At 55.9% G+C, this 17,809-nt stretch overlaps 6 protein-coding genes across 6 annotated transcripts; 3 read left to right on the forward strand and 3 right to left on the reverse strand.

Annotated features, from left to right (window-relative positions):
- Nucleotides 1-939: 939 nt before the first annotated feature.
- Nucleotides 940-2,714, reverse strand: N657DRAFT_562920 (glycoside hydrolase family 7 protein; the record flags this gene model as incomplete). The annotated part of the gene is made up of 6 exons (XM_062788172.1): nucleotides 940-1,132; nucleotides 1,202-1,556; nucleotides 1,624-1,813; nucleotides 1,878-2,020; nucleotides 2,181-2,496; nucleotides 2,568-2,714. 6 exons carry the CDS (start codon nucleotides 2,712-2,714, stop codon nucleotides 940-942), a joined length of 1,344 nt encoding a protein of 447 aa, XP_062652547.1.
- Nucleotides 2,715-5,109: 2,395 nt separating this feature from the next.
- Nucleotides 5,110-6,072, forward strand: N657DRAFT_652361 (uncharacterized protein; the record flags this gene model as incomplete). The annotated part of the gene is made up of 3 exons (XM_062794288.1): nucleotides 5,110-5,476; nucleotides 5,522-5,841; nucleotides 5,902-6,072. The coding sequence occupies 3 exons, from the start codon at nucleotides 5,110-5,112 to the stop codon at nucleotides 6,070-6,072; spliced, it is 858 nt and encodes a 285-aa protein (XP_062652548.1).
- Nucleotides 6,073-6,176: 104 nt separating this feature from the next.
- Nucleotides 6,177-6,893, reverse strand: N657DRAFT_652362 (uncharacterized protein; the record flags this gene model as incomplete). The annotated part of the gene is made up of 2 exons (XM_062794289.1): nucleotides 6,177-6,314; nucleotides 6,366-6,893. The coding sequence occupies 2 exons, from the start codon at nucleotides 6,891-6,893 to the stop codon at nucleotides 6,177-6,179; spliced, it is 666 nt and encodes a 221-aa protein (XP_062652549.1).
- Nucleotides 6,894-9,379: 2,486 nt separating this feature from the next.
- Nucleotides 9,380-12,261, forward strand: N657DRAFT_639278 (UTP-glucose-1-phosphate uridylyltransferase). The gene is made up of 5 exons (XM_062791746.1): nucleotides 9,380-9,506; nucleotides 9,731-9,977; nucleotides 10,483-10,578; nucleotides 10,634-10,710; nucleotides 10,767-12,261. The coding sequence occupies exons 2-5, from the start codon at nucleotides 9,864-9,866 to the stop codon at nucleotides 12,055-12,057; spliced, it is 1,578 nt and encodes a 525-aa protein (XP_062652550.1). The 5' UTR covers nucleotides 9,380-9,506; nucleotides 9,731-9,863; the 3' UTR covers nucleotides 12,058-12,261.
- Nucleotides 12,233-14,409, reverse strand: N657DRAFT_629820 (uncharacterized protein; the record flags this gene model as incomplete). The annotated part of the gene is made up of 4 exons (XM_062790925.1): nucleotides 12,233-12,259; nucleotides 12,300-12,354; nucleotides 12,492-12,524; nucleotides 12,908-14,409. The coding sequence occupies 4 exons, from the start codon at nucleotides 14,407-14,409 to the stop codon at nucleotides 12,233-12,235; spliced, it is 1,617 nt and encodes a 538-aa protein (XP_062652551.1).
- Nucleotides 14,410-15,670: 1,261 nt separating this feature from the next.
- N657DRAFT_561875 (histone deacetylase-like protein) lies at nucleotides 15,671-17,161 on the forward strand (the record flags this gene model as incomplete). The annotated part of the gene is made up of 1 exon (XM_062788088.1): nucleotides 15,671-17,161. The coding sequence occupies one exon, from the start codon at nucleotides 15,671-15,673 to the stop codon at nucleotides 17,159-17,161; it is 1,491 nt and encodes a 496-aa protein (XP_062652552.1).
- Between the last annotated feature and the right edge of the window lie 648 nt (nucleotides 17,162-17,809).

Genomic DNA, 17,809 nt, shown 5'->3' on the forward strand with positions numbered 1-17,809 from the left:
ACCTACTGCCTGCCCGGGTTGAGCCTGATTTGAGCTTCAGCAGTTCAGCTGGGATGGGAACTGTAACATTTCCGAAGTCGAGCATTGATTGGATGAAGCGGCGAGACCCGCAGGGTTTAGATCTCCACACCTTCTGGGTTGTTCTTCCCACTTCCGGTCATGGCTCGAATCACAAGACGCTGGGATGTCTCGAACTTGCAGGACACACCGCTCTCGAACCCGCATCCAAACAAGGCTTTGCTATGCCAGTCCAGTGAAGTCATGCAAGAGAGGCGTGAGATACTGACATTTCTGGAATCTGCATGACAGCAGGCAAGCTTGACTCGGTCCCACCCACGAGCTGCCATCGGGAGGGTTTGCTAGTTAATATCTGCTTTCTGTCGCCTAGTAAGGTTAGGTCCAGTGATTCGACTTCGGCAGTTTCAGATACAGGTACCTACATAGGTAGCCGGTAAGACAAGGTATCTGAACCACTACGTTGTTGCATTTCCCCTTTTATACGGCCCCGGACCTGGACTTACGACGAACAGAATGATGCACAAGTCAGGCCAACCCAACGCCCAACCCGTATCTAAAACCACACAGGTACCGCTCGGATCTCTCCGCTCATGGTGGGATCCCACTGGTCACCACCATTGTCATTTATCAGCATCGGCTCCTCTGCGCTCGGCAAGGCTGTCGGGTCCTTCAAAGGAAGTTCCAGGTCAATGCAAGAGGAGCAAGCCCGTTGTCTTAATGCCGAACGAATACACAACGATGGCATACGCACATGCGGTTAACCACAGACTGAGAGGTGGTGCAGATGGATCTCGAGTTCCTTTCCTCTACCACAGCCCGGCGATTGCTATGCAAACGCCCTTATCTACTGGTATATGCCCACTTCTAGTAAGGAATTCCCCAAAACAACTCCAAGCAATTGAACATCAATAACCCCAGCCTCTAAGCAGCAGGGAAAGTCGAGTTGAGGGCGCCGATCTTGATGTTGGAGTAGATGACATACGCATCTGGGTGCTCCGCCTCGACCGTCTCTGGGACGCCGGCCTCGGGGTCGCAGCGGCCGCGAGCAACGCCGGGCTTGCTCGGGTCAGCGTCGGTCGGATAGTTGCTGTCGAGCCAGTTCATATAGACGGCGCTGAAGGGAACAACAAAGTCAGTATCACTTCGCCCTCTAGGAGTTCCTCAAGATGGGCCGAATACTTACTGGTCATCCCAAACGCTAAGCACGAGTACCATCTTCTTGAGCTGCTCGCCCATCTGCGCCATACCGCCGAGCGTCTTGAAGTAGTTGTTGTCGCCAAACGCCGTCTTTTGCTGCTCGCAGAAGCCCTCGCTGATCTCGTTGGTCGGGTCGACGCTTTCAATGACCGTCTTCGAGTTGGGGATGACCTTGCCGTTCTGCACGTAGAAGCGCCGGATGCTCTTGAGCGCGCCCGTGTTGGTGCCGTCCGCGGTGATGAATTGCGTCACGACCGTGAGGGGCTTGGATGTGTCGACCGTCTTGCCCGGGCCGTAGAACTCCTGGTTGCCCATCCGGAAACTGTTGAAGTCGCAGCCGTCTGCCCGAGGTTGTCAGTTTCTCTCGTCAAGGGGACGCCTGTGCAGTGACACGAGGGCAATGCTTACCCTTATCACACACACCGGCGTACCGGTCACTGCCAGAGCCGCAGTCGACGCCCTCGCACCTGGTCTGCTTGGTTACGGAGCACGGGTGCGGAGTGTAGGCCGTGGCATCGGAATTGGCCTCCCAGATGTCCATCTCGGCACAGCAGGTTCCGTATTTGCCGAGCCCCCCCTCCCAGCTCTCAACGTTGGCCTGTTGATGCGGTAATCAGTGAGCCTGACCTCGCTTAACAAGCTTACAGACCATTAGGACCCACCTCGCCGTTGATGAACTTGATGTCCTGCGGACACTGGCTGTCGCAGTAGCCGGTGCCGTACTTGGCGCCCGCTTTGTTGCCTGAGAACCGGGAAACGCCGCCGTCTTCGTCCATCTCGCTGAAATAGACGGCACCGTTGAGGCCTATCAACAACGTTTCAGTTGGAACTGTCTTATTCCAGATGTGCCGGGGTGCGTGCGGGAGTGGTTCGGGAGCGAATGCGCAGTCTCGGGAGCAGGGTGGCTCCTGAGACAGCCGTAGAGGGGTATGACCAGTTGACAGATAAAAAGGGTTGCTGCTTACCACAGGGGAGGTGGGACACGTCGACGTCAAAGGTGAACTCCTTGTTGAGCAGATTGAACAGGCGGTATTTGGTGTCGCTGGCCAACAGGTAAACGCGGGAGCCGACATTCTGGCCGTTGTCATTCTTGGTGACGAAGTTGAGACGCAGAGCACCAGACGAGGGCGTCGTGATGCCGTACGTCTTTGCGTAGTCGGCGCCGTCGATGGCGCAGTTGGCCGCGCACGTCTTGCCGTCTGGGCACGCCGTAGCGTTCCATTCGCTGCCCGAATAGCAGTTTGTGTAGCCGTTGGTGGCATGTGTCCATCGCCAGTTCGCCTGCAGAGTTGAGGTCAGTCATTCAGGGGTTACGATCCGGAATTGGGTGTGAGTTAACTTGCGTCAAGAACCACGGATGTCCGCTCGGTGGTGCAAGACCCGCGAGCAGTGCACACCTGGATGGGGAGTGAAGGGTGCTTCTCTGCGGTGTAGGTGCCGATTTGCTGGCCGAGCACGAGGCTGGCGAAGGAAAGCGCTGTTGCTATCCGCTTATACATGGTGGCCGGCTGGGTGGAATGAGTGATTTCGCTCTGCAGATGCTTCTTCCTCCTTTCGACATTGACAGCGAGGGGACTCCCTCCCCTTTATACATCCCCCGGAGGAACTTGATATCAAGATTTTCCCGGATCTTGTCCTGTGTTACCACACAGAGAAGCCCGAGAGAAGCCCAACAGAAGACCCAGAGTCACATTCCAATATTCCCTCCCTACTCGCCAGCACGCTCGCAACGCGCGGCATCAGGGGTAATGAAAGCAGTGATGATGGACACTGACAGTCCTTCCATCCTACCGCAATCAACATGCCGTCTGACTCCACACCGCTTGCAGCTCCGGACGGTGCTGCCCCGGGGGTTTGACGCGGGACGATCTCCCGGCTCCTCGGACGCCTGACCGGATGATCGTCTCAGTCAAGCAGTGCACTCAGTCCCCAGTTCCAAACATCGAAGCTTTCTTTGTCGATCCAGTCAGCAAACTGGGCTGGAGGTTGCCGCCAGAAGGGTCTGGGTGCATTGCGGTGCTGATTGCCTGGCGAAAATAGGCAGATTGTGATTGTTCCCCGGAGGGGATCTGCCGAGTCGACCGGCTAAGCTCTGATCGGCATCCATATGAGGCGGCAAGGTATCCTGAAACCGGGACCTGGAGGCGCGCCCAATATCAAGCGGCGGTTCCCGCTCTCAAAATGGAAGGCCGATTATTGCAGTCCCCCGGTCCGCTAGGAGCCGCCGCAATATCCGGAAACCATGTGTTCTGCCACCGAGAGCCGCGCAAATGATATCCGGCCCGATATCTTGGTCTTTAGCCTCCTTTTACAATCGGCCTTCCCTCTGACAGACTCTACGAAAGCGTAAAATATCTCATGAATTCTATCTCGCTTCTCCTTCGACCCTGGTACCGACCCGTGTTGCGGCATGGACTGCAACTGGGCTCAAATTATGACAATAACCGCATATCACTGGCACTTACACGCGCTGTTACCCGCGCTGTTTTGAGCCGTCTAGCCGGGCAGTTTCTCAAGCCTCTCTCAGTAAGAAACCGTTGATTCGAGCGGCTACAGGGAAATGGCTTTAGAATAACCCTGTAATAGTAGGTACATTGCATGTTGCGGGGAAACATGAAAATTTCTACGATCGATTCACACTCTCCAGGCAGGTAGTAAAATGAGAGGGAACAAACTGAGGCGAGAGAAGGTAAAAAAGCTCGCCGTCCAGCCTTACTCCCGCGCCGCTCGAGTAGATGTGGTTGACTGCGATAAACCTTATGCAGTTTACTTCGACTCAAGGGGAGTCGAACCTCTACTATGATTTCGGTTGCTGAGTCCAGCCAGAGCTACTCCCAATGGCGCTGAGCTGATTCAGTGTTAGCTAATTGGAAGAAAGTGGTGCTAATGTGAGTGTGGGACCCTGCATAAATACTCTCTGGAAGGTACCTTGCCTTAGTTGACAGATGGCTGGTGTTAACTTTTTGGGTGGAAGGTGGTAGAGTATGGCGACTCAGGGGGTTGTTGACTTAGTGCGAGAAGCGACTGAGACACTTCAGCACACATCGGCGTTCAACCACTCACACTCTTCTTTCATTACTGCTTCTGTTGCTCAAAATGTTCCATTGTTGGTTATGTCGAGCTGAACTGATCTTCCCCTTCCCCCGTCGCTCGAGGATATCCATAGTTAGCAAGGGTATCGTGGTGCAGAGCGAGGACATATCGGCCATGGCTCAGCAAAATACCGGTTGCCAGAAGGATGTCAAATCAAGTGAAAAAGTTGCCTCCGAGCTGTTTTTAAGCTTTCTCGACATGGCTTGGATATTGGATCGTCAAGTCTCTTACAAGTAGTAGGCACTAGTTTGTCGAAAGCGGTTGTGCTGGTACTCCTGGCAGATGTCCGGGTCACCTATGAACTGGATTGTGCCAGCAAAGGTTGTTACCCCAGAACTCTGCATGTTTACAATTCATGAGCTGCACTGCTGCAGCTCACGTGTCTACTACCTGAAGTTCAACCACCGTTTCTGATGTTGAATGCCATCGCCTATAACCCTAACCCCGCTCGCTCCCGCACTCAATTGAGCCCAGTTTCTTAACGTGATGAGCCCACAACACCGAAAAATCAATCGACACGACCTTTTGGTATCAGATTTAGTTAGGCATCGAAAGCCCTGCCTTTTAAACGTCAATCTCGTCCTTGATCGGCTGATTTCGCGCCAGCTTTCGGATTTCGGCGTCCGCTCATTCAGACGTCTCACAAACACAACAAGGCAAACAGCACAGCTGAACCTGGAAGCCGACGGGACTCCATCACCGTACCTTGCGAAACTCCTTATTGCTTCATCACCATTCGCATACTTCTGCACTTCCCCAACCCTAAGACATCCCGGAATTTCTCTCGAAACAGCCACAGCAATGTCCAACGAAGTTGCACCCATCATATCCCATGCCCGCCTGCGCGCTTATGCCCCCGACCCTCCGGCAACAGTGCGCGTCCAGAACCTCTTGACCACCGTCAACCACATAGGTCACGATGCCTGGAACCGCGGCCACAAGACGCAGCCCTGCCTAATCTCGGCCGAGGTGGCCTTTGCGTCGCCGTTTGGCAGCGCCAGCGCCACCGACAGGCTGGGGTCGGACACGGTGCACTATGGCACGCTGAGCAAGGCCATCCTGTCACACGTCGAGCAGCGCGACGCGCTCTATGCCAATCGGCGGGCCGAAAATGCGTTGTCGCTAGCGGAGTTGCTACGGGAGAGCTTGTGGCATTACCTGACGGGTTGTGATGATTGTTTCCTTCTTGAGTGCCAACCCGACATACAGGAAGGGGCTAGGACCGAAACCGGAGTGCTGGACGTGAGGCGTCTGGCGCTCTTGTCGTTGACGGTTGCGCTGCCAAAGGCTTCGCTCTTGGGAGAGGGAGTCAAGCTCACGATGAGCGCGGCGTTTCGGCCTGCAGTGGGAGGGAAGCCGAGCTACGAGGCGCGCGCGATGGCGCTCGAGATCAGCCGGCTCAAAGTGCCGACGTTGATTGGAGTCAACGACAACGAGCGGAAGGCAAAGCAATTTGTGGTGGTAACGGTGACAGTGGAGAGGTTTACAGTCAAACGCGATGTCTATACGGATATAGAGGCGGCCGTTGTTAAGGTGAGCACGTGAACCGCTCTTTTCCCTTAGGGTTCATCGAGTGAGTGCTGACGGTACCAGGCGATGGAGGAGTCGTCCTTCGAAACTCTCGAGGCGCTGGGCGCCCATTTGGCCAATGTCGTACTGGCCTCCGAATGGCGTCAGAAGGACTGGCTGGTCTGCATCCGAATGGAGAAGCCCACCGCAGTCCCGATGGCAGACTGTCCGATTGTTGAAGTCTGGCAACGCTAGCTTGTTTCAACAGCATCACAGATGGACTCGGGGTCACCAGGGACATCCGGATCAGGAACCTCAATTGGGGTATTAAGTTTATTCCGTTGCTGCTCAGCCGCGACTCATTCCCTCTCGCACAAGGGAACATCGCCGTTCGTTATTTCCCTGATGAACTCGGGATCCGGATCAAACAGCATTACGTGGAAATGCTCGACTGACTTTACAGACTTGAGCGCCGCCCAGTTCTTGAACCAGGTGACCTGCAACCTGTTAGTGCTAATACGGCAGCCACGAGAGTTCGCACAACCAACATGTTCTGAGGGCATTTTGGAGAAGGCCCTGCGGACATAGGCATCAATCTCAGCCCGCGCCGCGTCAGTCAGATCCCCAGTCGCCGGGTCCTCCTCAAGGGCGAACTTGGTCCACACGACCAGGTGCACTATCCGCTTGTCGATTCCATATGGCCAGTCGTTCCTCAGCACCTTGATGTCGTCGTCGAACTCAAACGGCCGGCCCCGCGGCGTGATTGGCAGCGTCCATTGCAACCTCTGCGTCAAGATGAAGTTCATGACGCTCCCATAGCCCTGCTTCAGCTTCCAAGTAAAGGCCATGTAGCGGCGGAGCTCGGACGGCACTCTCTGGAACAGCTCAAGCCGGTTCTGGGCGACCTTGTGCCGCACCACCTCCCAAGAGTCAATTTCATATTCGCTGTCTGGAGTGCTGATGATGCGGCGGTCCTTGTCGTTAAGGTTGCGGAGGAAGTCGGGGCACTCGGCGGTCCTCAGGTGTTCGGGGACGTTGACCTGCCAGTACGGCAATTCTTCTGTAATACTGCCCATGGTTTCTAGTCCTGTGCCGTCGATGGCGTTGTAAGGTGGTCGTGAACCTCTCTCCAAATCGAGGTTCCAGGGGCCTGAAATCAGCTCAGGGTGCGGCGGTGACCTTTATTTACGCCAAGATTGAAATGCTGGCTGGACTGAGTCAAGCCATACGCAACGTTTCAAGCACCAGTAATGCGACATGCACAGCCGTGTGCACTATGCTGAGGTAAGATACGGTAGTTGATAGTGACAAGCGTTGATGGAATGAGTGGGGTCCTCGTCACGGGCAACACCACCAACACTCTCCTTCACCCACGCAGCTCTCTCCGTCAAAGATGGAAGTCAGACGAACGAAGCAGGTGGTTCTCGGCCCGGATGGGGTCAGGAGTCCAGCGGCGCCGTCGCCCGTCCTTCATGCTCGCGCCAACCAGGGCGATCCGATCAGTACACTAGGGGTCCTAACGAAGGGTGCCTCTGGCAGGCATCCGGCAACGAGTTTGCATCGAGGTTTCCCTTTCCAGCCTTCAACCATATCAATACATTTCAGGTTTGATGTTGGCCAAATTACGGGGCTCAGCGGAGTTACCTTCGCATCTTCCTGGGTTACTAGCGCGCAGCCGAATGGGGCTTGCCAAGGACCAATCTTTTGCTGGGCTGCTCGGAAGAGGTGCGGCTCATCAGGGTTCCAGGTTGGGCTTGGCTCTCGATGAATACCGGGAGGTGCCGGTGGGCTGTCAGTTTTTGAGGTCAGGCAATGAGTTGGTTACCAAGTAACGTTGCTCGTGGCGTACCTCGTAAAATACCTTACGATGAAACGAACACGACGGAACTGGTCTCGGCAAGTCTTCGTCTTCAAACTCGAGGCGGACGGGGGCGGACAACGTACAAAAAACTGAACAAAGCGTCTCCCTTGCCGTCCCCACGTGGGCCAACTTACTTGAGCTGGAGCGTCCGGAATGGCGGCTGCATTTGCAGGAAACCGCGCGGACCCATCATGATGGCGGTGCTGCCAACCTTCATCTCTCTGCGTGGATGCACTCAATCAAAACGATCAAGACGAGGTGGAGCCCGGCAAGAGGGAACGAGGCCCGAAAGACATCGACGGAAGCTGCGATATTTTCTTCATATTACAACACCAACCCGAGCTGGGTCGTCTTGAATGCCTTTGCCGCTGTGATTCTGCATAGAAGGGCCGAGCCTGCAACCAATATCAACCTCTGAGCCACCGTCCCTCCCCGAAAACGCTCATGGCGCTGGCTTTTCGAATTCCCTATCTCGCCTTTAACGATCGATATCAGAAGCAATGAGGCTCTTCCGCGAATTGTGAAGCTCCCTGACACTCCCAAACGGGACACCATCAAATTTCCCGCTCAATGGCTGGTGGGCCACTGCTGATGACGACGAGCCATATTATCTGCCCTTTTTGTTTCCCGTTGGGCTGAGTGCATTAGCTCCTCGGGTTGTGTCGAGCAAGGGTGGTCGTTTCTTCAGCTGTGTTCAGCCTGGCCGGAAGATGGGAGCTGGTCTGTTAGCGCTCAAAGTAACGCCAACTCTCGCCAGCGTTACTATATCGCAAACACCTCATCTTGGACGTTGCTGGTCAGTGTCATCACGGGATGAAGTTGGGCAAGAACAATGCGTCAACTTCTAGTCTCCCAGAAAACGCCTCGTGTCTCAGGGAGAAGGATGAGTCGATCCCCCCGACGTAGGTCCCGGTTACCACACCCGCCACCAATCATGACGCTATTATATAGCCCAGCCCTGGTTGGTTTGTTAGCGTGGCACATGGAAGGCAGCAGACAAGCAGGGAAGTCGCAGGAAAAGAATCAAGTAGTTATACGTTGATAGTTTTTCAGTTTGTATCTTTAAAAAAAAAAAACCAAGATGAGGAAATACGATGAAAAACAGGATAAAGAGGGAAGACAAAAACAACGACAGAGAGAAAGCAGCATAGATTGAAGATAACTAAAAGAAGAAGAGAAGGTGCAGATGCCCAAGTCGCGCGCTAACAAAAAATAGCCAGGCTTCGACTGTACACAGCAATTGCATAATCGCTGCAACGCCGGGAAAAACCGTCAACTCGAGGGTTGCATTGCGATTCGCTTGCCCGCCGAGTCACAACCGCACTAGGTAGTAGGCACTCCGTACCTTAAAAATATAAACGGGCTTCCGCTAGGAGCTTGGGCTACACGGCCAGTAGGAGCTCGCTGCCTCCGTCCGTAATTCAATAGTTGGACATTCAACCGTTGAAGTACAGAATCAAAATGTTCAACCTGGGAAAGATACCGGCATTGTGAACTCCTAGATTCCAACCTGGAACTGCTGTGTGTGTTCATGGTTTGACAAGGCGGCAACTGGGATATGAGGTGGGGATTATTGAGTACCTGACCCGCTAACGCTAACAGATCGCGCCCAGGGAGGGGGGAGAGCTCTGGCGATCGAAGCGATAAGTTTAAAAAGCATCCAGCGCCAGGGGCAAGGGAACCTCTTGGGCCGCCGACCGCCTCTTCCTCTTCCTCACCGTCTTTCCAGCTTCTTCTCCTCTGTTCTGTTGCACCTTGGGCACCTCGCTCACACCGCAACACAACACAAGTCGAACCATCATCAACGTTTGCGAGAACTTGAATAATTGTAAGTACTCCTGTAATCGCCAAGCTGTCGAGAGCTTCCCCTCCATCCAACAAGCAGCAGCCCCGCACCTCGAAGCTCTGTCAAACCAGTGTTTGCACGACAGGTCCACTGCAAGCAGGAGGGGTTGGTGGTCCAAGCCGATCCCACTTCAAGTTCGGCCCAAAAGTTTCCCAGCAGACATCATTACGTCAATCGGCTAATCATTCCTGTCTGCCTGTAAACAGTCCTTTTCGGGATTCACCCTCGTCATCGGCCTCATCTCGTAGAAGCGCAACAAAGTTCGACCGCGGCGAAATAACTACCGTTTGATTTCCCTCCAAGCTCTTCGACCGCATTGCACCACAGAACGCAGCGAAAATGGCGTCACAGGCTATCAAGAGCGCTCTCCCCACTCACCTCAAACCCGGAAACAACAACGGCGACGAGGCCGAGTTCTCCAAGAGGCATCATGGCAAGACACGATCCCACATGGTGAGTTGTTGCGCAGATTTCAAGGCCCTTTCCAGGCATCTTTTTGCGAGGAAGCTGCCGGCTGCCCCATTGTCCATATCAACCTGATTCCGGCCGGCCAAGATGAGGGGAGAGGGAAGGACGGGAAGGTGAAGCTCCTGTGCAAGGTGGCCTGAGCAGCTCGCATTGCGTCTTTGTCACAAGGGCCCATACAACATGGAGCGGAGTGCAGCACAAGGTCCTTCAAAATATCAATGGCGGGTGGTGATCGGGCACCGAGCCGAAACGGGCTTCCGCAGAAGTCCCCATGCCCACTGCTCCAAGAGCTCAGACTGCAACAGTTGTCTTCTGAGCTCCGCGTTTACAACGTATCTGGTGGATGAACTCAAGCCTTCAAACCGAACATGGCGCAAGACTGGAACAACAGTGTGGATGCGACGGTGATGGCCGCTGATGTTGATTTTTCACTTTCATTTGGAATTATCTCGGCGGCAATGACGTAGGGCTAACCGACGGCGCTCTGCAGGCCTTCGAGAACACTTCAACCAACATCGCCGCCGCCCAGATGCGCAATGCGCTCACGAACCTGGCCGAGACAGTGAAGGACCCGGCGCAGAAGAAGGCAAGTTCCTACGCACCTGCGGAAAGCACAGCGAATAGTCTAACCGGCCCAATAGCTGTTCGAGACTGAGATGGATAACTTCTTCTCGCTCTTCCGCCGGTACCTGAACGACAAGGCCAAGGGCAACGAAGTGTATGTTGCACGGTTTGTGTCCCAGCTGGGTGCCGAGCTAACGGATTCCGCCACAGCTCATGGGACCGCATTGCGCCCCCTGCCGAAGGCCAGGTCGTCGACTACGACGCCCTCCCTAACTCCGAGTCGGTTGGCTTCCTAAACAAGTTGGCCGTGCTGAAGCTGAACGGCGGTCTCGGTACCTCCATGGGCTGCGTCGGCCCCAAGTCCGTCATCGAAGTCCGCGATGGCATGTCGTTCCTTGACATGTCGGTCCGCCAGGTTGAGCACCTCAACCGCACGTACGGCTCCAACGTGCCCATCGTGCTCATGAACTCGTTCAACACGGACGAGGACACCGCCGCCATCATCAAGAAGTACGAAGGCCACAACGTTGACATCCTCACCTTCAACCAGTCCCGGTACCCAAGGATCTATAAGGACTCGCTCCTGCCCGTGCCCAAGTCGTTCGACTCGGCCCTCCACGACTGGTACCCGCCCGGACACGGTGACGTGTTTGAGTCGCTGTACAATTCCGGTATCCTCGACAAGCTCCTGGATCGCGGCATCGAGATCATCTTCCTCTCCAACGCCGACAATCTCGGTGCCGTTGTCGACCTCCGCATCCTCCAACACATGGTGGAGAGCGAGGCCGAGTACATCATGGAGTTGACCAACAAGACCAAGGCTGACGTCAAGGGCGGCACGATCATCGATTACGAGGGCAGCGTGCGCCTGCTCGAGATCGCTCAGGTGCCCAAGGAGCACGTCAACGAGTTCAAGTCGATCAAGAAGTTCAAGTACTTCAACACCAACAACATCTGGATGAACCTCAAGGCTATCAAGCGCGTCGTTGAGAACGATGAGCTCGAGATGGAGATCATCCCCAACGGCAAGACCATTCCCGGCGACAAAAAGGGCGAGTCGGACATCAGCATCCTGCAGCTCGAGACGGCCGTCGGCGCTGCCATCAAGCACTTCAGGAACGCTCACGGCGTCAACGTGCCCCGCCGCCGCTTCCTGCCCGTCAAGACGTGTTCGGATCTGATGCTAGTCAAGTCGGACCTGTACACGGTCAAGCACGGCCAGCTGCAGATGAGCGCCAACCGCTTCGGCGACGCACCCCTCATCAAGCTCGGCTCTGACTTCAAGAAGGTCTCTGACTTCCAGAAGCGCATCCCCTCTATCCCCAAGATCATCGAGCTCGACCATCTGACCATCACGGGCGCCGTCAACCTCGGCCGCGGCGTCACTCTCAAGGGCACTGTCATCATTGTTGCCACCGAGGGCCAGACCATCGACATCCCGCCGGGATCCATCCTGGAGAATGTGGTCGTCCAAGGCAGCTTGCGCTTGCTGGAGCATTAAACTGCTTAAAGCGTAGCGTTGAGTCCTTGTGTAGCTGATGGAAAATGCACGGGCGGCTGATGGGACTTTTTTTTTTGGTGCCTTTGCCGCCATTGTTGTCGTCATGACCGAGATATAAGCTTGGCATGCTCTTTCTTTGCATATGCTTTTGATGGCAGGGAAAACATAGGTATAATCATGGCTTTGGCTGCTCGCCTCGGCTCTGTGACCAGAGCAAGAGGAGGCGGGTTGAACAAGCTTACTTGCATCGATAGACGTTTTGTAGTTGAGCATTTCATGAGCGATTTGAAGGAGCCACTGTTGTTCCATCGTCCTTTTTGGAGTTTCCCGACTAGTGTTTTGAATGTTTGCCGAGTTCGGTGTGATATTCCCTCCTATGCAACTCATGGGACGGCAGATTTCCAGGGTTGATGCTTTATGAACATGGTGCTTACCGAGACGGCTGCCCATACTTCTTGAACTCATGTCTGGGCCAGAACGATATAGTCAGCTAGGTGTAACACTATCACCGATAACAGTAGTCGAGGCGTGGTACTGTATTACTCATACTGGTCTTCTACACCCAAACCAAACCAAAATGCATCTTACAAATAGGCTTTAATGAAGTCATACATCCCGTGGACTGCCACCACGAAATTTCGCCAGCATAAAGCGGGGACTGTCGGTTCCCACGATGGCCTGGTCGTGGTAACACAACTAGGTAGATCGCTCGTCCAAGCCTCCCTTCCCCGCCACAGAAATCGAAAGCCTCTCCCACCCCTTTTTCGAACAAGGCCGCAGCACGACCATTCCGATGTTAATCCCACACCTCTCAGCTAGGGGGCTGGCGGGCAGGGGCACACTACCTTACCCGCCGCCCCCTTTCCTCCGCAATTTTTCGCTGCACTCGGGGCAGTACCAGGTGCCGTTGGGCTCGCTCTTGAGCCCGACGCAGCCCCAGTGGAACCACTCGTAGGGGCACTCGTCGTTGTCGCACGCTACCATGTTGCCGAAGCTGACGTTCTGGCAGGAGCAATACTTCCTGTCGTCGCCGGCCTCGTCGTCGTCCACCTCCATGAGCTCGCCGTCCTCGTCCTTGATCATGGTGGTGGTGCGCGCGTACGAAGCGGGGCTGTTGGGCCGGCGGTCTGCGTGCGCGTTGCCCACGCCGCCGCCGGGGTGGCCGTCGGGGACGGAAGCGCTGCCGCCGCCGGAGTGGTGGGTGGTGGATGACGGCGAGCGGCGGTGGTGGCCGCTGCTGCTGGCTTCGCGGTGGCTGGAGTTGGCGGTGGCTTGGTTGGATGTAGAGCGGGAGAGGGATGCGGCGGGGGTGCCACGACCGCCGGTGCGGGTTTCGCTTTCTGAGGAGGACCCTGATTCGGCTGAGGAGAGATCGCTTTCGGCGGTGGATGAGGGGGAGTTCTTGCTGGCGCGCTTAACGCGTGATAGACCGGATTTGGAGGTGCCGGACGTGCCCTTCTTGCGGCCTGATGTGCTGGATGGTGTTCCGGCCTTGCGACCCCCTCCGGCCAGGGAGCCCTTGGATGTTGCGCGCGGCCCGGCGCTCCCGGCACGCTGGACGCCCGCGGCGGTCTGACCCTTCGGCGTGCCCGGTCCGAGGGACGAGTGTCGCGCGAGCCCGCTAGAGGTTGCGGGGAGGCTGCCTAGCCCGCTGTTCGACCGGGGCATGCGCTTCGTCGATGGGCCGGCCGAGCTCTCCCGAGCCTGGCGGCTCATGATCATGCTCGCTGCCGGGGTGGCTGGCGCAGACGCCGAGACGTGTTGTTGCGCCTGGGCGTGCCGAACTTGGGCGTTAGCCGCCCGGACCTGTGCGCCGTTGACCATCCCATTGAGAGCGGAGACCGTGAAGTTCGCCGCCACGTTCTTATGCACGGATGGTCCGTTCGCGGAGTTCGCAGCGGTCGGGCGCAGTAGAGATGGGAGCTCGTCAGCGTCGGTGAAGCCAGGCTCGCCGCGATCATAGAGCATCTTGATTTGCATGTCGAGTTGGCGGGTGTGCTTGTCCAGGGTCTGCTGCAGCTTCTGGGTCAAGGCGAGCTTCTCGTTGGACAGCTGCTCCGCCAGAGCATAGTTCTTTCGGATGGTTGCCCGATACTCGTCCTCCTTGGGATTTGGATGGTGGCTGCCATGGGCCTTGATCCACTTCTGTATGCGGCCATCCCGATCCTCGATCTCCCTCACCAGTTTGTCATACTGACGGTCCTTGTCCGCGATCTCGTCCTGAAGGAAGCGCAGTTCCTCGGGCAGGTTCTGCGTCCTGTTGATCCACTCGTCGAGGATCAAGGCCGGATCGAGCGACTCGACAGGCGGCATCTTCCTGACGAAGTCGATGGTCAAGTCGTCTCTAGGCATGGCTGTTAACCCGCCGTACGGCGCAAGTGTTGCGCGCGTGCCACTGATATAGAGAAATCAAGAAGCTCGAGACTTGCGAGACAGGAAGCCTTACTCAAGAGTCACATCGACTCTGAGACAACCCGGGACCTACTGCAAGAAGCAAGGAGCCAACCGCGGTCGAGACCAGGTTTGAAGAGTGTTGCAATAGCAGAAAAACCGTCTTCCTATATGACCATCATGCGCGGAAAGCAGCACGGAGCGGACTAGAGAATGTGCGCTGCGGAGCGGCGCCGAGAGTGCTGTGAAGCGCAGCAGAGGTGGCCAAGCGCTGAAGACGCAACAGCCGGCGAAGATGTGGTTCAGGAAAGGATTCCACAATGGCTCACCTCTCTCGCCGAGACACCGACGGGGAACTTCTGTTTCGTCCCGGCTAACGCACACCTCTGCAACCCACAGAGTTGGCGCGAAATGATGGGTTTAAGCTGGAAAGGCGCGGGTTTTTGTGGAGAGCAACCAAGAATGGCTCTGTTCCGTCTCGAAAATAGGCAGCAGGCTGGCATGTTGTCGAAGGATAAGATGGGTTGGACGCAGGGACGTCTGACAATTCAACCCTGGTCTGTTTGTTAGCGCGGGACTCGGGTATAACACTTCTTCGTCTTTCACTTTGACCATCTTGTATCCTTTCTTTTCTTTTCTTTTCTTTTCTTTCTTTCATCTTCTTCTTCATTTTTATCTCTCTATTACATTCCTCTTCTCTTACTTTTTTTGATTTTCACGTTCCATTCTTTTTCTCCCTTCCTGTTTTCCTTACGTTCCTTACTTTCTTCTCTCATTTCATGTTTAGTGCCCTGTTAACCAATACACGTGTGTATGTGCCGCGCTAACGAACTTTCGTAGGCTAGCTTGGTTCAGCTTAGCGAGGATTTGAGGGTCGCCACATTGGCTCGATTGGGAACGCACGCCAGCTCCCGTCGCTGTGAACCTCGCAGTTCGAGATCCGAATCCATGCATCTCACCTCAACAGCCAGATCCGCCACATTGATTCCAGATATCATCACCAGGGGAACAGGACCCGGATTGCCATGCACTGGATCTGAAGAGACTATTGGCTACAGTTTTTGGTATTCAGCGCGAAGCGCAGTTGGGTCCTTGCGAACACTCCTATGGTGCAGAGGAATACCAGGCTCTGTTCTCACCCAACCTTTCGTCCATCACGATTTACCCAGGATTCGGCGTTGCTGGGAGCCTCTCTCTCAAGCACCTCATTTCAGGCGGGGCCATGAATGCTGCGGCCTACCAGTACAGGCCCCCAAAGCCGAACTACCTTCCACACGACATCGAGGTCGATGAGCCCATTGTCGAGGAGTACACCTTGCCACTCGGCAAGGCTGACGACCGCGAAAATGCCATCTTCTTTAACAAAATGAAATCTGCGGCACAGGAGTATGGCATCGTCCGACCCAAAGGCTACACGGTTTCCTATCACGCCACGCCCGAAATGGAGAAGCATCACTTTGGCCAGACACACCCCATGAAGCCATGGCGGCTGACGCTGACCAAGAGCCTGGTCACGTCGTACGGGATGCCCTTCGCCATGGACAACTACATCACCCGGGAAGCGACGTATGAGGAGCTCAACGCATTTCACGGCAGCGACTACCTCGACTACCTAATAACGGCAGCGCCAGAGGACCAGCCGCGGGACATAGAGAACCCCGACAAGGAGGTGAAGTACAACCTTGGCGGGAGCGATTGCCCGCTCTTCCACGGCCTTTACAACTACTGCTCTATGTCGGCTGGCTGCTCGTTAGACGCCGCGCGCAAAATCTGCAGCAAGCAGTCCGACATCGCCATCTCCTGGGGCGGCGGGCTGCACCACGCCAAGAAATACGAAGCTTCGGGCTTCTGCTACATCAACGACATTGTGCTCGCCATCCTGCAGCTGCTGCGCATCTACCCGCGCGTGCTGTACATCGACATTGACGTACACCACGGCGACGGCGTTGAGGAAGCCTTTTTCTCAACCGACCGCGTCATGACGGTGTCGTTCCACAAATACCAGCCCGATTCATTCTTCCCTGGTACCGGTGCGCTCGAGGACAACGGGCCCAAGAACGAGCACAACCCGGGCGCGCACCACGCCATCAATGTGCCGCTGCAAGACGGCATCACGGACGAGCAGTACGAAGCCCTGTTCCAGAGCATCATCGGCGCCATCAACGAGCGCTACCGACCGAGCGCCATTGCCCTCCAGTGCGGCGCCGACTCGCTAGCGGGCGACAGGTTAGGTAGGTTTAACCTGCGCGTCCAAGGCCACGGCGCCTGCGTCAAGTATTGCAAGAGCTTGGGCCTGCCCATGATCCTGTTTGGCGGCGGTGGGTACACGCCGCGCAATGTGGCGCGCGCGTGGGCCTACGAGACGTCCATCGCTATCGGCGCCGACGCCAGCATCCCCGAGACGATACCGGAGCACGCACCTTGGCGCGAGCACTTTGTCCACGACACGCTGTTCCCGTCGCTCGAGCAGAGTCTGAACGAGCCGCGCCATAACCGCAACTCGGAGAAGCGCCTGCGTGAGATTGTCACGCACGTGCACGAGCAGCTGCGCTTCGTGGCGCATGCGCCCAGTGTGCAGAGCCAGATCATCCCGCCGGATTTGGGGCCCATCAGAGACGAGGTGGAGGCGAGGTTGAAGGAGGAGAAGGAGGAGAGGAATGATGGGTTGAGACGGATCCGGGAGGAAGGGATAGGGGAAGCTCTGGAGTATTGAGTGTATTTCTGGGTGGATTTATGAGACTCGGAGTTGAGCCCAGGCTGTCTGGTTGCCGTTGCCCGAGGCTGAGGGGATCACCAGCGCGAATCACCAGCTGATCGTTACCGGATTATCCGGCTCCCAGAGTATACGTATTCTGGTGGTCGGGAGGAAACTTGAGGATGTTTCCTTTTTCCCGGAACGGGTCCAATGGACTCAGCCGGCCTCTACGCCCATATTCGTCTGGCTACCGACTTAAAGCTCCTCGAGACGGACAGTCCAACTAATACGCCATTCAGTCTGTGGGTGTCTTTGTTCTCCGGGCCACCTGCCCCGCAAGTCCGAGTGGCGCGGAGGGCGGGACCATCCGGGCTGTTCTTGCAGCGGGGCAGGTCAGCCGGATCCTGCAGATTGCATCATCGTCAATTTGCCGTCCACCAAAAGCTCCCTTGACTTGTCGGTTCTCGTTGTTACACTCACACAAGCGTTCCGCCATGTCATCTTACTGGAGGGCGGCGTTGAAATCTGGAAAATAGCAGGATAAGAGTAAAGGCCGGCCGTCAAGTGGCGGAGTAGAGCGTGGATTCCCAAGCTGCAGGTCTGCACGTGTAGGTGCTCGGAAGCTGTTCCACGCCCCTGCCTCTTCGACCTTGTTGTAGCCCCTGT

Source organism: Parathielavia appendiculata (assembly GCF_033297405.1).
Source record: "Parathielavia appendiculata strain CBS 731.68 unplaced genomic scaffold N657scaffold_1, whole genome shotgun sequence".
Taxonomy (NCBI): Eukaryota; Fungi; Ascomycota; class Sordariomycetes; order Sordariales; family Chaetomiaceae; genus Parathielavia; species Parathielavia appendiculata.